The following is a 20,125-nucleotide window of genomic DNA, read 5'->3' as shown; positions in this document are numbered from 1 at the left end:
ATTTATGATTGCAGGTATGGTTCGCGTCGGGGCTAACCTCCCCGCACTTCTCACAAGTTGGAACGCACACGACCGGGCACACATCCGGCCGATGTCCGATTTGCTTGCACTTGACACAGGCTTCCACCTTCTGTCGAAAAGGGGTGCAGCGGAGCCAGCAGTGGGCGTATTGGACGTAGAACGGCACCTTCTTCCCGAGGAAAGTCACCAATATTGTTTCGGTCTTACCCATGCGGCGGGCGTGGAGCACCGCGGGTTCCGGGTTAGCTTGTCGAAGATGCGGCAAGATTTCGGCTTCCTTAATGTCGACGGGTAAAGCGAAAATTCCTTTACACGAGTCTTGCGGAGAGGTGGGGTGCACCACCACTTCGTGGGTTTTGCCAGCGATGGTGAGGCTTTTGACGCGAAGGTAGGCGTCAATATGGTCTATACTGGTAGAGGTGATCAATAAAGTGTTTTTTAGGGTATTTACCCGAGCACTGTCGATGTCTTCTGCAAGTTGGGCAGCCTCTTGCATCATACTCTTGAGGTAGATCGGATGGTATTTTGAGCAATCTAGGCCGCCGCGTATCCGTACCACGGCGGTGTAGGAGTCATCCGGTGGCAGTGGCTGCCTGGGCCACGCCATCTTCCCAGGTCGTTTCGGCTGCGATGATAGTGCGATTGGGTTGGAGGGCTTGCTGGCACGGAATATATGTTGTTCCCGCCATCGCGCCATCTCCTCCGCCGTGAGATCTTCTCCTTCAACTTCAATATCAGCTGCCATCGCCACCTTGGCGCCGAACGCTGCCGCCGACGTGGCGGAGCGGCCGCCGAGGCTTAAGCTTGGCGACGCAGAAAGTGGTGAATAAAACAGCGGGTGTCGATCACCGTTTGGAATATCCTTGCCAAAAATGGAAGGTACAGCACCGCATAAACCAGGATAAATTGAAACCTATGCAGAGCTCGAGAGCGACGCGTCCGCTCCATGCGAACGCCGAGCAGCGTCCTCCCGCCCCCAGAGGCCCTGGCAACAGTCACCAACGTCGCGCGCGTTCGGTGCGAACGCGGGCAAAACGGCGACGGCGTCGACACCAGTTCTGCGCCTTGCTGGGGCTGCTGCATGTCCAAGTTTATACAGCTGATAAAACTACTATCCTTACTCCGTATTCTTTTTTCTGACTACAAAAGTATCGTTATTTTACCGAGAAGCGGTTTATCGTGAACATTAGTGGGGCACCACGAGCTATCGTTATCACTTGCCAAGCATGCTTTGCATTACTTTCTTGCAAATAGATCGCATTAACACTTTCTAATTAGAAAAAATGAGGTTTGCTTCGGCTAGCATAATACTGTTTCTGTTCAACGCACTTTCCAACTACCAGAGACCATTCGGAAAATATTTTATCAGTGTGGTTAAAAATGCACAAGATCTTGTAAGCATTTCAAATTTATACGTATGTCTGCCCCCCCCCCCCCCCCCCCCCCCCCTGTGTGTTTAGCGCTCCAGCAACTTACTCGGTATAGTTCCCAGCAAACCTAAACTTACCAATTTTCTTGTTTTGGTTTTGAATAGGTATGACCCGCTTACAGAGCAAAATATATTGGAAATGGTGATCTAAGAAAACGTTGTCGCCTATTTTTGTTACGCGATAGCACTAATTATCATCGCTATACGAATCTAGCCCGGGGAATGTGCACGCTACCTGCGGTAGGAGCAAAAAAAGAAAGGGTCACGCTGAGCCGACTAACCTGCAGAGGCGAGCTGTGTCACGCTGGAAGAAATCCATTTTAATGAAAAATCATGCGAAGGTCAGTGCTGCAGCACAAGACTACGTAATTTTGTTTTGCTCACTAATGTTGAGCGCCCTTGTATCAGGCATTCCTGATTAGATTTTGCTGCAACGCCTCTAAAGCAATGCATGCATTAACGTACCGCAGTGACCACCTAGTTTCTTGAGAATGGCATCAAACGTCTTTCGTGATAGGCTCAACGCGTTGGGCAGCAACAAAATCGGAATGTCTGTGGCAAACGGAGTGGGCGACCGAACATGCAGCATGCGTTGAATAGACAAACACGCGATTACAGCGCAGGCACCGTAGGTGAAGGCCAAATCCCGCAGTTCATTGTCAAAAAATGGCCAACAAATCATTGAGTGCGCCATGAAAACGGAACAGCAGTGGCGAAAAGCTACACGTATATGTGTACGTATACACACGGAGACTAGCAAACGACGCCAGGAGCAATCCACAATAAGCGTGGTGACTACTCGGCTCGATTTCGCAGGGAATTGTGTCCTGGAAAATTTCGTACATACTGGTTGAAAAACCTGCACCACTCGCTTTTCGAAAACTCGAGCAGAGCAGGACCGCCGACAGCTTCAAGTTGCCTTCACGTAGCAAGCACGCGCGGGGCGCGGCAGCGGAGTTCCACCATTGACGTCACACGCGAGATGGCGCCACTCAAAGATCGCGGGGCGAATTGACGCTGTTGTTCTCGCCAACGTGATGTAGCTTGTGCGGCCGCGCGCGCGCGCTTACGCTACGTTAGACTATAACTGCGCCTTAAGAGGCAACCGATGACACCCCGAAGGGGAACTCAGTTAATCAGGCGCGAAGGCGCTCGCGCGGACATCGGCGGGCTTGACAAAAGGGACGCCTCCTCGTTCGCAAGATGCCGCCGACGGAACGAGTAAGGCACGGCCGGTGACAGGAGGTCCTAGGTGCTCATGAGAAAAAATTACTACGGCAACTTCGCGACACCACACCCATACTGAAAACAGCTAAGCTTACGAGTGAGCTAGCTTTACTTCTACATGGCTGCTGCCACTGGTACTCGCGAAAAAGACTTTTTAAGAATGCTGGTGGCCAAATTTTTGCGACTGGGCGATCGCCCTGGCAGCGAGGGGCGATACAGAAATCTGAGGGGGGGGGGGGGGGGAGATGGGGGAGCGTCAGGACATCCAGACATCCCCCCTGGATCCGCGCCCCCATATACTAGGATCCAACCACGTGTAAGTAAGCAGAAGTCTAGCAAGTCGCCCAAAGGTTTCATTATTCCAAGAAACCTGCCCGGCACTATTTGGTGTGATGACAGGTTCTTTTCTTTTAATGGTTTAGACGGTTCTCTGAGGGTCATAGAACCCTATTGAGGACAAAGCCGTTTGTTGGAGAACACACACACAAAACGTTTAATAAAACTAAAAACAAGAATAAAGAACCACAAACACTCAAAAAGACGTCACGGCAAGAAAGGCACTAGGATGGCATTAGTCAAGTTCGGGCAGGCAGCGGGTGCGAGCGTCTCGACGCGGCGAAACGGAGACGAGAGAAGCGTCTCACCAAAAGGTCGGGGCATAGAGTTTCTAAATAAAAAAAACATATAGTTATAGTAATATGAAACTCTATGGCTGTTTACGTCCGCCATTTCTCTTCGTATTGAACTTGACAAACCGCTGTTGCGCAATCCAAAACAAATTATACTTTGAAGCGTTTTTAAATTACAAAACGCACGTATTATTTGGTCCTAATAAAGAGAGGTCAATTATATTATAACGCGCATGTCTTTTTCATTACATTAAACGAATTTATGCGGCGTGTGCGACAAAATCTGACGGCAAGCAACCCTGGGCGTTACATCTGTCGCATTGTTGACATCGCACCATGAGAAACGGCCGTTGCGAATTTCGCATCTGCGAAAATCGCAGTGCAAAATCGCACCATGTGAAACAGCCTTTTGACAGGTTAAGTCGCAGTTTGACCTGCCGAGGACGCGAGCGCCATCAGGATGGTGTTTTAGCAAGTAACCTACCTGGGTGCGCCGCTGTTGTATGGTATAGAAATGCTGGAATAGGGGTTTTTGTTTGAGTTTCCTCGTAACAGGATTATGTTTTCTCGTACATTCAAATTACAATCCGACGCTATGATGTCTGCAGGTTGTGGTTAAGTCGTACTTTACGATTTTCTGACGGATATTACTTCGAGCATTTCAATTTTGTTCACTAACGCCTTGCGCCACGCGGAGGGACATCGCGGTCGGGGTGTTTCGGGATGACTTGCTTGGCCGGGCAACGACGCCGGATTTTCTGCGACACGGGACCCTTAACGCGGTCGCGCTAATAGAGCTTGGTGGTGTAAGCCCGCCGCCACCCATTTCAAACGGGACGCTCATAGCATCCACATGCATCAAAACTGGCATGATGGTCAATGGCCACTGCAGAATTGAAACAAAGCTCTTTTGTGTCAGTACGTCTTTATTCACCTTAAACTACTGATAGGTGCTTGTATACACTTGCTGTGCATTCTTCTTAGCGGCTTCTGCTTCAAGCTCCTGAACTGTGGTGTAGTATGTGTAGATGCTGAGCAGTATGGCTGCCTGGAAAAAAGAGGGGAAGCTCACTTTCGTTGGTATAGTGAGAACGTGACTGATTTTTATATGTTTTATTTATTTATTTATTCACGTTGCTTCACAGGCTCCAGCATAGGATAATTGTGTGTGTGTGTGTGGGGGGGGGGGGGGTTACATAGGGGTAATGTGAGGAGCATGACTAACATGACTATGCAAAGCAATGCTTATTGACTGTCAGCACCCATCACTGAAAAGTAAACACAACATTATACAATAGTTCATAACGCATTAGTATTTAGAAACAATGGCCGTTACTTCGGCCCTAAAAGTAGCTGGATCACGGATATTCACGATGTGCTCAGGAAGACCATTCAAGTGAATGATAGCCTGCGGCAAAGCCCATGAATTAAATGCAACGGTTCTACCATAAATGCGTTGGAAGCTTAGAGGGTTGTTTAAACGACGTGAGGTGCGGTAACGTGGTGCTAGAGGCAGCGTTGGATGATTGACGCTATAGACTATATCTTGTGGAATAGACAGATTAGGGCGATTATTCTCCTTGATTGCAATGTAGAAAGGGAGAGCGATGATTTAATGTTTGTTACGCTTGAGTGACGGTTGTAGTTCCTGGAAATGAAACGTGCGGCACGATTTTGAACCAATTCGAGGGAATTAAATATGTAGGCGCACCCGCTTGTCCTCGCGCCTGCGAGAGAAATAAACGCATCACTGTTTTGATGATCCAAATATAATCTCACTATCAGGGAGGGAGCAGTATACCTGACTGGAAAAGTATTTTTTTATTTGGCGTGTTGCTACGCTACGCTCCGCAGCACCCCAACGACCGTCGCTTCGCGTCGGCGCCCGGCACCGGGGCACAAACGCGATCAGTATCCGCTTGTTTGCACCACCACAGTTCACCGAGATCAAAAGCCGTCATGCCACACCACCACTACTGCAAGGATTTCCGCCACTAGAACAAACGCTACAATAATGAATCGCGGCCGGCGTGGCCCAGACACCGCCAGACATTCAACGCGCCCTAAACGATTCTCTCCCTATGCACGTAGGACCTGCGCTCGGCAAGGTCGGCTGCGCCCGGTCCCGGAGATAAGAGTGCCACGCTCAGCAGCCGACGAGCGGCCGCCGCGCAGATCAGTGCCCCAAAAGTCCCTAAGCGATTATGTCCCGAGGTGCCTAGGAGCTCCAAGATTTCCATGACAACACGTGTTAAGCGGAAGTCACGTGACCCGCAGTGCCACGCCCCCGCTGTACCTACTAGCAATTGTAAAGTCGCTGCCCGGCGTGGATAGGAAAATGCCCAGCGAAGGGGAGAGGAGGAATGCTAGGCGAGAGGAGGAATGCTAGGCGAGACGAAAAGGGAAGCAACAGCTATGCAACGTAAGGAGAGTAGAGGTCCGTCGTCGGGGCTGTCGTGCAAATAGGTGAGGCGTAAACTCGTAAAGGCTCATGGGAAACGTTGTCTGCTCGGCGCTTCCGGTTCAACCGCTGACGGTTCCGGCGCGCGATCTCCCGTTCGCGGGGCCGGTCGCGCTTGCTCTCTGTGCACTTTCATCACAAGGTATCGCCCACGCTGTAAATATCTAGAGCCCGTGACGGTCGCATCGATGACTGACAATTATATCTGAGCATAGGCAGTCATTTAAAATATTTTTTCCTAGCCGAATCGACCGAACACGTGAATTAGGTATGCGTGCTGTCACAGTCGCGGGCTTACTTGAATGACGAGTCGCACTTTCTTGTTCTCAAGTGAATTCTGTTCGGATCAACAATGTGAGCGATCTTGTAACATTTCAATCGTGAATGAGCTAGAGTGATTTGTGCTAGAGCCCGTCCTATACACTAACGTGTTTGCCTTTCGTAGTCCTTGACAAATCGCGTTGGGCAAGCGCCGCACAGCTAAGAACCTTGACTTTCCTTAAAAAAAAAAAAAAAAACCTTCCACACGTTTAGCTATTCGAACTTTTATACCACTGATAACGTAGATGCTTGGACAAGTTTGTATGACATACTATGAATTTTATATCATTTTACAGCTAACCTTTATAAGTTTTGCGACGTTTATCATGATTGTGTTGTTTTCTAAAATAACTTGCTGTCCACGTTACTGATAAAATTTCATGGAACATGCTTAATAACCACACGTTCACCACGCGGTCGGCATGGTTTAACGATGTTTAAAGTAGTATCTCTTTCTGCAACCTCACCAAAACATTTGTTATAAAAGCCTAGAGAAATTTATAACACATTTTAATGCGATTAAAGCTGCAGTATACCCCTTATGTTTGGGACACTTTGTGATAGTTATGTAAGATATGGAACGTGAGGTATGCTAGAAGCGTTCGTCGACTGCAGTTCACTTCCGCGCACGTTTGAGTCTGTCTTTATTTGCTTTCAACGTCTCTTTATAAGTAATATTGCAGCTTTGTGATCGTTAGGATAGTGTTTCTCGTCTTGTGCACCTTTAACAAAATATACGAGAAGAATTACGGTCTACGCCTTTTAAATCCTCCCACTACACCTTGCTCATCTTGCATCGAGCATTAAATTAAGGTCGCTATACTATATATGCAAGGTATTCACTTAAATGTTGTTCCAAGACATTCGTACCAAGAAAAAGTTATGGATTGGAACCTCCTGCCCGCCTGTAACGGCCTCCACTACTAAACCATGCATGTTTGATCAAATCAGCCTAGTGAAACTTAGATTTAATAAGTAAAAAAAACCATATCCCTATTCCACTACTGTGCAGATGGAAGCTAGCGAAGCTGTGGTGAGTTCTGTCGTTGGCACGAACAGAATTCACTTGAGAACAAGAAAGTGCGATTCGTCATACCTAATAACGTATACCTAATTCACGTGTACAGTCGATTCGGCTAGAAAAAATATTTTAAAAACTGCCTATGCTCAGATATAATGGTCAGTCATCGACGCGACCGTCACGGGCTCTAGATATTTACAGCGAGGGCGATACCTTGTGATGAAAGTGCACAGAGAGCAAGCGCGACCGGCACCGCGAACGGAGAATCGTGTGCCTGAACCGTCAGCGGTTGAACCGGAAGCGCCGAGCAGACGGCGTTTCCCATGAGCCTTTACGAGTTTACGCCTCACCTATTGTGAATGCGCCGCCTGGCTACCCCTGACGGTCAAGGGCTGTATAATCGACCGACCTTCACCCTCTTTTCTTTCTTCTTTACATCCCCCGCCCCTTCCCCAAGGCGCTGAGTCGTGCTCCCTAAAGGGCTGCAGAAAATAGCGCCTATTCACAACCACAATCTCTCTCTCTCGTCGTCCGCAGCTTCGCCGAGCTGGGGGAGAGAGAGCTGAGAAAACGTGAAAGCAGAGTATAAAAATAGCATCGCGAGGTAGAGAGGAGGAGTGAGGCAGGTGGTAGTGGGATTTTTTAACACGAAAGTGTTTTATGCCGGGGTCCACCAAGACTTCACTGACGTATTTCCGTCACGGAAATACGTCAGCTTACAATGTACACGAACATAATACAAAGAAAGAAACCAGAAGAAAAAGTTCCACAAACATGCAAAATTTGGAAATCGAACCCACGACCTCTCGGTCCGCGACGATAGATCGCCGAGCGTTTAACCCATTGCGCCACAAACGCATTTGCAGAGAGCTACACAGACGCGCCTTATATATCTAACACTCCTCCGTGTACCCGCGCTCTTGCTCGGGGCGGTGCCGCCGCCTACGAGCAGAAAAGAGAAGTACTGCATTATGACACTAACGCGCACCGACAGTGAACGCTTCGGTGGTCTCAGCACTACGACGCCTCGATGCCAGCATTCGAAGGGACGCTGGCATCAAGAAGCACTACCAACGCCACCTAGGTGGCGTTCACCGTACTCAGCACAGCGGAGCGTGGCCTCCGCAATTAGCTCTGAAAATGTTTCTGAAGTTGATCGCGGAGGCTGCAATTACGACGCGCTGTACGCGCTGATTTGACTCGGTGACGATTCAGTTACGTGCTTTGTCTTGCGCGTTGTATTAGTGTGTCAGTTACGTGCTTCGTCTTTCGCGTTGTGCTAGCGTGTGCAGCGTAGTGCAGCTTCCATATGCACGACGGTTGCTCATGGTCATCGACGTTGGTAGTCGTGATGGAGGAGACGTGCCACCAGGCGTCAGCGTGGGTGCATCAACGCCTAAGGGCGCTTTAGCCACAAAACACCAATAGACATTATATATCAATGTGCAATAAACATTACACTACTTCTGTGAAGACACGTTTCACTTTCGTGTTCTATACCGATTCCTATATAAGAGGGATCAACCACATTTTATTGCGATAGCAATTATATGGACACTCAAAAGCAGATTTCTGCCGTCGGCGTCGCCGTCGCCGTCGCCGTCGCCGTGAGGTTCCGTATGACGTCAATGGAGATGAAATCGTGGCCGCGCGCCGCCGAACGCTGTATGTGCGAGTGAAAGGGCGCGAGGGACGCGCTCTTTCACGGGGAGTGAACGCACGGCGGAGAACAAACGCGCGTTCTGCGCCGTGCTTCCTTAAGGGCTGCAGAAGTAGGCGTCTCTTTCCTCCTTTACAATCACCATATATGTAGAGCAAACGCGCCTTCTTCCGATGCGCGAGAGGCCGTGGGGGAGGGGGGAAGGGGGAGGGAAGGGAGGCGACGTTTAGCTGCGGCACCAAGTGCCTATTTATATCAGAGGCTCCGGCAACAGTCACCAACGCCGCACGCATTTTGAGCGAACGCGGGCAAAATGCCGACGGCGTCGACAACAGTTCGGCGCGTTGCCGGTGCTGCTGCATGTCCAAGTTTATACAGCTGATAAAGCTAATATCATTACTCCGTATATCTCTCTACAAATTTGCTATCGCAATTGATGCTTCACCTTTCAGGTGAAACTGCGACAACTTTTTTTATAGAGCTGCTGCCGACGCTGACCGCGTTTCCCCGCGTTCGCGGCGAACGCGCCCGGTGTCCGTGACTGCAGCCGATGCCTCTGGCGGCGGCTCGGAGGTTTTCGACGAGACCAGAACGGGAAACTCGTGGAGCAGCGTCGGAAGTCTTTATCCCCTTCTCGCCTCGCAACGTTTTATTGCGATAGCAATTATATGGACACTCAAAAGCAGATTTCTGCCGTCGGCGTCGCCGTCGTCGTCGCCGTGAGGTTCCGTATGACGTCAATGGAGATGAAATCGTCGCCGCGCGCCGAACGCTGTATGTGCGAGTGAAAGGGAGCGAGGGGCGCGCGCTTTCACGGGGAGTGTACGCACGGCGGAGAACAAACGCGCGTTCTGCGCCGTGCTCCCTTAAGGGCTGCAGAAGTAGGCGTCTCTTTCCTCCTTTACAATCACCATATATTGTCACGAGCCTCGAAAAGTAGCCCTGAAGGTTTAATAAACGTAGAGCAGCTGGCTCTTGGAAGACGCGACCGTCGGGGCTGGCTCGAGCAGAGAAGGAGCGCGCGGTCTTCTTTCTTCTCTTGGGCTCGACCCACTCTTGCCCTCGACCCACTACCTACAGGTGGCAATATCCCCCCTTCCGAACAAAAGCATCGCCTCGATGCTAAAAAAATAGGCGTAGAAGACAAAGAAGAGGAAGGCAGGCAAAGCGAAAGTACACAAAAAAAAATGTAGCCGTCACGCCGGCACAGTCAATGAACGAAGAAGCAAGCTCCCAAAGATAAATGAAAAGTAGCAACAAAGAAGGGAATGAGAGAAAAAAAATGAAAACAAAAAAAATTACGGACGCGCAATGTACGGCTTCATGCGCACAACATGAACTATGTCTGAGGTCGGTTGTCTTTGTGTCCTACTCCGTGTCTGCGATGTTGTGTCCGGAACAACTTCGTAGTTTACGTCACTGACGCGGCGGAGCACTTTATACGGACCGAAATACCGGCTCAGAAGCTTTTCACAGAGGCCACGACGGCGAACGGGGGTCCACACCCAAACTTGGTCTCCGGGGTTGTAGGACACGTCCCTGTGGCGGATGTTGTAGCGTCGTGCGTCTGCCTGCTGCTGCTGGCCGATATGCAGCCGCGCGAGCTGCCGAGCTTCCTCAGCACGCTCTGCAAATTCCTCGGCGTCAGGTGTCAATTGGTCAGCGTCTTGACACGGCAGCATAGCGTCCAGCATCGTCTGGACTTCGCGACCGTAGAGAAGGCGAAAGGGCGTGAAGCGCGTCGTCTCTTGCACGGCGGTGTTATACGCGAAGGTCACGTAAGGCAAGATCCGATCCCATGTTTTGTGTTGAACGTCGATGTACATTGCGAGCATGTCTGTGACAGTCTTATTCAGTCGCTCGGTAAGTCCGTTGGTCTGCGGATGGTACGCGGTCGTCTTGCGATGCCTGGTGTTGCTCAATTCAAAAACTTCGTCCATAAGCTGCGCTGTGAAAACTGTCCCTCTGTCGGTTATTACAGTGGAGGGAGCACCGTGACGCAAGACGATGTGGCGCATGAAGAACTGCGCTACCTCTGAGGCCGTGGCTCGTGGGATCGCCTGCGTCTCAGCATAGCGTGTTAAATAATCAGTCGCGACGATCACCCATTTGTTACCGTCGGCCGAGAGAGGAAACGGTCCGAGAATGTCCATGCCGACTTGGTCGAAAGGCGTGCGAGGTGCTCCAATTGGCTGAAGTAAGCCAGCCGGTTTAACGGATGGTGTCTTGCGGCGCTGGCATTCACGGCAGCCTTTAACGTACTGTTTGACGCTTGCTGAAAGCCCGGGCCAATAGTACATTTCGCTTACTCTAGCGAGTGTTCGTGAAAAGCCTAAATGACCAGATGTCGGTTCGTCATGGCAAGCGAAGAGGATGTCGTCGCGCATGTCCCTTGGAACCACCAGGAGGTAAGCACGGCTGGTCGAACGAGCATTCTTCTTATAAAGCACGTTGTCTCGCAGACAGAAGGACGTCAGCGAGCGGGACAGATGGCGTGGTATGGTTGTGTCGCGGCCCTCTAAATGATCGATGATCGGTCTAATCTCAGCGTCGTCACGCTGCCGTCTGCTCAAGTCCGACGAACTAATGGCGCCCAGGAAGCCGTCATCAACCTCTGTTTCCTGACTGGCAGGATCAATGGGTGCGCGGGACAGTGTGTCAGCGTCTTCATGCTTACGGCCAGACTTATAAACGATGGTGATGTCAAATTCCTGTAGCCGCAAGCTCCACCGTGCCAGTCGTCCTGAAGGGTCGCGCATGCTTGCCAACCAACAGAGGGCATGGTGGTCCGTCACTACTTTAAAGGGACGACCATAGAGATAGGGGCGAAACTTTATGATCGCCCACACGACCGCGAGGCACTCTTTCTCCGTAGTCGAATAATTCGCCTCGGCACGGGACAGGGAGCGGCTGGCATACGCTATAACTCTTTCCACTCCATCTTGAAGCTGGACGAGCACTGCGCCAAGGCCAATGCTGCTGGCGTCGGTATGCACCTCAGTATCAGCATCATCGTCAAAATGTGCAAGAACGGGTGCTGACTGCAGGCGCTGTCGTAATTCAGCAAAAGCCGCCTGTTGCTCATTATGCCACACAAATGGCGTATCGTCCCTCGTAAGGCGTGTCAGGGGTTCCGCTATCTTCGAAAAGCCTTTAATAAACCGGCGATAGTAGGCGCACAAACCCAGGAAGCGCCGGACGGCCTTCTTATCGGCAGGAGCTGGAAACGCGGCCACAGCGGCAAGCTTGTCGGGATCGGGTCGGACCCCTTTGGCGCTTACTACATGCCCGAGGAACTTGAGCTCTTCGTAACCAAAGTGACACTTTTCGGGCTTAAGTGTGAGGTCTGCCGATCGGATGGCTTCAAGCACACTCCGTAGGCGGTGAAGATGCTGCTCGAACGTTTCAGAGAAGATGACCACATCATCCAGGTACACAAGACAGGCCTGCCACTTGTGGGCTCGCTCTACGTCTCTTCGCGCAGCGTCGGTAAATTGCCCCAAAAGCCGGCTTCACGACGAGGCGCGACGGCGTGCGGCGATAGACCCACCGCAGGTTCGAGCACCGAGCCTAGAGGCCTGGCCGGCTCTTGCCGTACGTATCAAGCCCCCTCCCAGGAATGCGAGACTTCCAGGACAATTAACGCATTTATTGCTTAAAACACTTCACCAGGAAATACGAAATTGCACTCTAAAGCACGGAGCACACTCAGCACCCGCGGTCCCCGATGGCGGGGGAAGGCAGGTTCCGCGCCGCGTCGAACAATGGTTCGCACATGCGTGCCGAGATACGTTCGCAAGACACTGCCTAGCGCTTTTCCGCCACCGACTCTGGTCAGCGACGGTTCGGACACGCAGAATGTGACGCACCGAGCGCCTGCGACTACCGCAAGGGCGGAACACAGAGCCGCTCAGCAAGCCACACTCACGCAAGCGGGCAAAGCACGTGAATGTCCCAAGGCCGTGGCGTTGGGGACACAAATAGATGGTCGCTCACTTACCTTGCCGCTTGCCTCTCGTGACCGGCGCTTGTCCTTCCCGTTGCTCCACTCCCGCGCGCCGCGACAACGCTGCCAGTTAGGGCTCCTTCCCTACGTCACGCCCCCACGACCCAATCGGAGGGCCGCGTAGCACGACGCCCCAGGACACGGCCGCGGCGCCCGGGAAAACAGCGCGGGGTCGAGGGACATGTATTCGGAGGGGTCTCCTCGCACTAGCGAATGAGCCCGGAGCCGGAGGCACCGCAACGACGGCGCCCTGCTGACCGCGGGATCTCCGACATCCCCACACACTTCAGTCCTGTAAGGACAGTGTCCATCATTCGCTGGAAAGTAGCCGGGGCTGAACACAAGCCAAAAGGAAGCACTCGAAATTCATAGAGCCCATCTGGAGTCACAAAGGCTGTTTTCTCGCGGTCGCGTTCGTCTACCTCGATTTGCCAGTACCCGCTTTTTAAATCGAGAGAAGAAAAATAGTGGGCACGCCGTAGTCTATCTAACGAGTCGTCGATACGCGGCAGCGGGTACACGTCCTTTTTAGTCACGTTGTTGAGCTTGCGGTAGTCGACACAGAACCGTAGCGTTCCGTCTTTCTTTTTGACAAGAACGACCGGAGACGACCACGGGCTGTTAGAAGGTTCGATGACGCCATCGTCAAGCATCTCGCGGACTTGCGTACGTATGGCTTCGCGTTCTTTTGCCGACACGCGGTAAGGCTGCTGGTGTATCGGGCGTGCGTCTTCGTACGTGATGATCCTGTGTTTAGTGATCGAAGTCTGGCGTACCTTGGAAGAATGTGCGAAGCAGGTCCTGAATTCATGCAAGAGCTTGCGCAGTGCTGTCTGGCTATCGGTGGACAGTTCAGAATTGATGTCGAGATGGCCCAGAGACGTGTCTGCTGTCTCCACTACTTCTGACGTGAAGCAGTTGTTAACGTTTGCTACTGCGTGAGCAAACGCTAACGAAGTGCCGCGGAACAGGTGTCGGTGCTCGTAGCTAAAGTTGGTAACAAGCAATTGCGAATGACCAGCACGAATCTGTATAACACTTCGAGGCACACAAACACCTTGCTTCAGTAGGTGTTCCAAGTTACTTTCGGCCACCGCTTCGCCATCGCGTAAGCCACAGCATGTAACGTCGACGAGGACACTGGCTCGTGGAGGAAGCGTTACACTGTCTGCCGAAACACGAAGTACGTCGTCGCGCCGTTGGCCGTCTTGCACGTCGATTGCTCGTGCGGCAGAGAAAGTGATACGATGCTCTTGCAGATCGATAATCGCGCCGTACTCCTGCAGGAAGTCAACCCCAAGAATAACGTCGCGGGAGCATTCGCGTAAGACAAGGCAGCTCGCAACGAATGTAGATCCTTGAATCTCAACTCTAGTCGTGCAGGCGCCCAGCGGAGTAACGACGTGGCCGCCAGCCGTCCGAATCTGCGAGTTACGCCAGGGAGTGATCACTTTCTTCAACTGCATTGCTATTTTCCTGCTTAGTATCGTGTAGTCTGCGCCGGTGTCCACTAAAGCACTCACGGCATAACCGTCAATAGTCACTGGTATGTCGAGCGAAAGCCGGTCGTCTCGTTCAGCTGAAGGTGATGGCGGATCGGTATGTTTCCGTAACTGCGTCCGTCGGAGGTCTTCAGCGCTTCGACCGTCAGCGACCTCGCCCCCAAAGATCGCCTCAGTTAGTTTTCCCGGCGGGGACTGGTCGACCGCTCGGGAGAATAGCGCTGGGGCGGAGCTGAAAATCGTCTGGGAGACGGCGATCGCGACTGCCGCCTGGCAGGCGGTGGCAAGCGCTGCTGAGAGAGGTAGTCCTCAATGTCCCGGGGTCGCTGGCCGTATCGGGGTGGCGGCGAGTATGCGGAAAAGCCGCGAATCCCAAGGCGCCGATATGGGCACTGGCGGTACAGGTGGTCAGCTTCACCGCAGTGGAAGCACAGAGGCCGATGATCGGGTGTGCGCCAAACATCCGACTTCCGAGGGGGCGGGCGTCTGTCGTCGACGTAGTGAACCGCTTGCTCCGAATGGTGGGCAAATGGAGCGGCATGAACAACCGGCGGCGGTGTATACCCAGCGTCGTAGTACGACATCGGCTGCGCCGACTGAATTGACACCGTAGGAGGAGCACGAACGAACCGCGGCGGAGAGGGAGAAGGGCGCTTCAGGGCTTCCGCGTAGGTCGCACGCGGATATTCAACAGGTACTGCCGCAGCGTTAGCAGGAGGCAAGGTGTCACGGAGCGCCTGGTGCACTTCGTCCTTGATAATGCTCGCTATGGAGCTTACCGTAGGGTGCGGTGTTACGGCGGCCTTTTGCAACTCTTCGCGCACGACAGAGCGGATGAGTTCTCGCAGACAGTCACCGTTGCTTCCTATGGCCGTGAACATGTCAGCAACAGACATGCTGTTCGCTTGCCGCTCATACATGTTCGAGCGATGCAGAAGCATCTTTTCCATAGTCACGGCCTCGGACAAGAACTCCGCGACCGTCTTCGGAGGGCTCCGTACGAGGCCAGCGAAGAGTTGCTCCTTGACCCCGCGCATCAGATGACGTAACTTCTTCTCCTCCGTCATTCTTGGATCGGCCCGTCGGAAGAGGCGCGTCATGTCTTCGACGTAAGTGGTCACAGTTTCGTTTGGCAACTGGACGCGGGCCTGAATCGCGCGTTCCGCTCGTTCGTGGCGATCAGGACTGGTGTATGTCTCCAAAAGCTGACGACAAAACTCGCGCCACGACGTCAGTTGCCCCTCGCGGTTCTGAAACCACGTACGCGCGCCATCCTCCAGGTAGAAGTAGACGTGTCGGAGTTTCTCCGTGTCGTTCCATTCGTTCACGGAGGCCACGCGCTCGTATTCGACCATCCAGTCTTCGACGTCTTCGAACACTGTGCCATGAAACGTCTTCGGGATCCGTGGACTCTCAAGTGTGTAACGGTTCGACATCGTGCTTCCCGTAGCGGTTGGGGCGGTTTGAAGAGAAGCGCTGGTCATACCGCTTGATGTGGTGGGAACTGTAGCGTTGACGACTTCTGGAGACAGTCCCCTGATCCTGCGGCTGGCCCGATGCACGGGAGTGTCGACAGGCACTGGATTCGTAGCGCGGATCCTTGGAGGGGTCTGCAACATCCGTGAAGACGCTTACCCCGCACCTCCACCAGTTTGTCACGAGCCTCGAAAAGTAGCCCTGAAGGTTTAATAAACGTAGAGCAGCTGGCTCTTGGAAGACGCGACCGTCGGGGCTGGCTCGAGCAGAGAAGGAGCGCGCGGTCTTCTTTCTTCTCTTGGGCTCGACCCACTCTTGCCCTCGACCCACTACCTACAGGTGGCAATATGTAGAGCAAACGCGCCTTCTTCCGACGCGCGAGAGGCCGTCGGGGAGGAGGGGGGAGGGGGAGGGAAGGGAGGCGACGTTTAGCTGCGGCACCAAGTGCCTATTTATATCAGAGGCTCCGGCAACAGTCACCAACGCTGCACGCATTTTGAGCGAACGCGGGCAAAACGCCGACGGCGTCGACAACAGTTCTGCGTGTTGCCGGTGCTGCTGCATGTCCAAGTTTATACAGCTGATAAAGCTAATATCATTACTCTGTATAGCTCTCTACAAATTTGCTATCGCAATTGATGCTTCGCCTTTTAGGTGAAACTGCGACAACTTTTTTTATATAAATACGCATTTGGTGCTGCAGCTAAACGTCGCATCCCCTCCCTCCCGTCCCCCACGGCCTTTCGCGCGACAGAAGAAGTCGCGTTTGCTTTATATATACGGTGATTGTAAAGGAGGAAAGAGACGCTTAATTCTGCAGCCCTTAGGGAGCACGGCGCAGAACGCGCGTTAGTTCTCCACCGTGCGTTCGCTCCCCGTGAAAGCGCGCGTCCCTCGCGCCCTTTCACTCGCACATACAGCGTCCGGCGCCCGGCAACGATTTCATCGCCGTTGATGTCATATGGAACCTCACGGCGACGCCGACGGCAGAAATCCTCTTTGAGTGTCCATATAATTGCTATAAAATTAATATAATAAAATTATGCGCGGCTCTGCTATCGCAAACACCAGAGACCAGCGGACAGAGAGAGAGAAATTGTGATTGGGAAGAGGAAGAAGATGACCAGCAAGAGTTAGACTAAGCGTGTGGTTTGCCACTACTTTACTAGGCTTTCTCCAGCTCCGCTGGTCTCTGGTATTTGCGATAGCAGAGCCACGCATAATTTTTTTTCTCACCATTGTGCCACAAGGAAAGCTATAGAAATAGGCAGTGGGCTAACGACGTTTTCCTTCGGCAGTGTGTGCCCGTTCAGGCGATGTCAAAGCGCGGACGACAGTGTATGTGCAAACGACAGCAGCTGTGCGGACAACAGCGAAGTGCGCGATGCAGCGAAAAACTTGTGAGATTCATGTTATATCCTTTAGAACTCTTTATTTAGGTTATACGATGCGCACTGCTTTGCGGTTGCAGGTGTTCTGTCTTGCGTGACACCTGAGTAGCCGTCTGCGGCTCTGCTTGGTTTCATGTATGGCTACCCGATACCGCCGCTTGAGTTACAGCGGCCAGAGTGAGCGAGGGTGGCGCGCGGCGCCTCGACAATTGTACAAACAGGAACTGATGAATAGGGGTGGGACTCCTGCGCTAATTGCGCCATTTTGATACAAACGCAAATTCCTGCGCCAAACACAGAAAATTGATCGAAATTGCGCCACGCTGCGCCAGAACGGCATCGGAATGTGCGCTCCGGCAGTGGCCGCGAACAGCGAGCGGATTCGTTCTCCGAAAAACTGTGGGCAGCTTGCACTAGTGGTACAAGGCTGGAGTAAACAGCGGAGCTGGTGGTCGACCTAGCTTCTTCCATGTCTTACTAGGCTTGGCTAAATTTTGCTTGGCCGCGCGACGCGCTTCAAGATGATCGGCTTCTTCTTCGTGTGTCCGGATCTTCTTTGGTCGTCCCATATCAAGGCTACATGTACTCGCCACAGAGTCAACGAGAGTTCTGCCGCCGTCGTGGCGACTCCGAGCTTTATCTCCCTCCCGGCCAAGCTGCGCCTCCACACCTGCCAGGGCGTGGCTAGAGTGACCTAGAATATGGGAGAGTGACCAAGGCGCCGGCTGTGGCGAGGGCCTTTTATTGCGATAGCAATTATATGGACACTTCAACCGGATTTCTGCCGTCGCCGTCGCCGTGAGGCTCCCTATAGATAAAATCTTCGCCGCGCGCCGTATGCCCGAGCGGAAGCGTGCGGGGACACGCGCTATCACGGAGAGCGAACGCACTCACCCACGCGCAAGCAAGGAAGCGGGAAGCCAACGCCGGAGGGAGGGCGGGGGGGGGGGGCACTTCTACTCTGCCAACAACCGCGCTCGTCGCTTGCCCGCACCGTCTCTTATCTCCACACGGCTCTGACCTTTATGCGCCGTGCATTCGCCGCTCAGTTTCCGTTGAAGCGATAGACCGCACGTACCTTCGCCCGCTGCGGCGTATGCGCTCGCTGCCAGCGTTTTGACAGTCGTTGTCTGCAGTCATTCAGTGTGATCTATTCATGTTTGTTTGTGCGCGCTCACACCACGCTTGTTCATTCAGTTAGTAATAGTCAGGCCACATTTTCCAACGCACGCTACACATGCAATGCTGCCCGGATCGGCAGTGCAGCACTACAGGTGTGTCCCTTCGCACGCGCTGCCCACGGGAAGCGCTTCTCATCAACACCACCGTTTCACACGCGCCTTCTCGCGGTCATCGAGTCTCTCTTCATGTCGGTCTACTTACGCCGCAGCACACCTGCTTACTTAATCAGCTCATGTTTACTACAATTCATATTGCTACCAAAGCCGCTCACCTTACTTCGTATGACATTGCTGTGTCGCTCATTGCTTCGCCCTTAGGGCGAAACTGTGACATTTTTTTCTGTGAACTGCCGCGCCGCGCCGCTGCTGCTCCGGACCCGTGGGCTGTTCGCGCTCGCGAAGCGCGCGAGAAGCGAGAGTCGTCTGCTATGCGCTGTAGTTTTAGGGGCGAAGCTCCTTATAGCGGCACCCGTTCCGTCCCCGTCGTAGTAGTGGTAGTAGTGTGTAACCAGTCTGAGAAAAATGAGAAAAAAATTCCGAAGTTGTGTCCGTAGCGCGGAATCGAACCAGGGACCCCTCGCTTCCGAGCGCGCGGCGTTAGCCCACTACGCCACGATGCGGACATGGACAAATGCACCACGATGGCTATAAATACCCAACATTAACAAAAGGCCGCGTTTCTAGCGCGTTTCTAACGCGTTTGTGCTAGCGCGTTACGGCCCGTGTAAGAAGCTGGTGTAAGACGCTGTGGCCTCTCCACCTTACCTTCAACGCGTTTCGAACGCGCTGCCCAAAGCGGTGGCAAGTCAAGTTGAAGTCGAGGAGGTAAGTGGTTCTTGAGGGAAAGGGAAAGGTTGGCGCTATCTTCTGCAGCCCTTGAGGGAGCACGGCTCAGCGCCAAAAAAAGTCGAGGAGCGTTTATGAATACGGGGGGTATACTCTCTCAGCAGTCATGTGATGGCGTCGGCAAACGCGGTGCACGTTCCGGCATGTGTAAATGGCTGCGTAAGACGCTGTGGCCGCTCCCCCTTACTAGAGAGTACTGCACGTTTCTAACGCGTTTGTGCTAGCGTCCCCTTAAGCGGGAGATCCGATGATTCCCTCCGGAGCTTCGCCCACTCATCATCATTCACCTCGTGGATCTGCTGTCATTTTTTTAGCTTTCATTTTCCACGCAAAGCACTTAAACTCTATTTAACTTCAACAGTGTGGTGCTGCAGGGAGCTTACCCATATTTGAGCGTTTCTTTGTGCTTGGGTAGCAAGATAATGCAAAAACTAACGTATCAAACTCATCAGCGCGGCCTAGCTCCGGTGCTAGAGTTCGGGAACGGTATTACGGTAACTGTGCGTGCGTAGAAACGCGCTAAATGAGCCCGCGCATGGAAAGAACGTAAAAAAAGAAACTTTATTCGCATGGGTACGCGGGCAATAGCACCATCCTTGCAAGAATCAGAGTAACGAAAAAAGTAAGTTACTCGCGCAGTCAAGTGAAATACTTACGTGCGTGCAGTGACCGCTTCGCTCACCATTACGCGCTTTTCGCTCACGGTCAGTAGTGGTTTACAGCTATATGCATATGTATTTATTCGAATATTTTTTAGCCACAACAATATTTTATTATGAACAGAGCAGAGTGAGAAGGTGTAACCGAAGCAAGAGAAAGAGCAAAGACGGCCCTAACGCCTCAATATTGTTGGCTTATTTCGCTTCGGAGATTGCGTACACGAACAATTTTTGCTGTACGCTATCTCTTCAATTACAAACTTCGCGCATGATATACCTTAAGGTTCACCGTGAG

At 52.5% G+C, this 20,125-nt stretch overlaps 1 protein-coding gene across 1 annotated transcript in view; it reads right to left on the bottom strand.

The window, feature by feature from the left end:
• Positions 1-4,226: 4,226 nt before the first annotated feature.
• LOC119445261 (uncharacterized) overlaps positions 4,227-20,125 on the bottom strand; it is an 83,405-nt gene continuing 67,506 nt past the window's right edge. Inside the window, exon 7 of the mRNA XM_049664970.1 lies at positions 4,227-4,354. Within this exon, the coding sequence (XP_049520927.1) occupies positions 4,247-4,354 (108 nt within the window). The 3' untranslated portion in view covers positions 4,227-4,246. The remainder of the gene's footprint in view (positions 4,355-20,125) is intronic.

The sequence above is a fragment of the Dermacentor silvarum genome, chromosome 3 (genome assembly GCF_013339745.2).
Source record: "Dermacentor silvarum isolate Dsil-2018 chromosome 3, BIME_Dsil_1.4, whole genome shotgun sequence".
Classification (NCBI taxonomy): Eukaryota; Metazoa; Arthropoda; class Arachnida; order Ixodida; family Ixodidae; genus Dermacentor; species Dermacentor silvarum.
The sequence above is the reverse complement of the archived record's forward strand: the minus strand, read 5'-3'. Positions and strand labels throughout refer to the sequence as shown.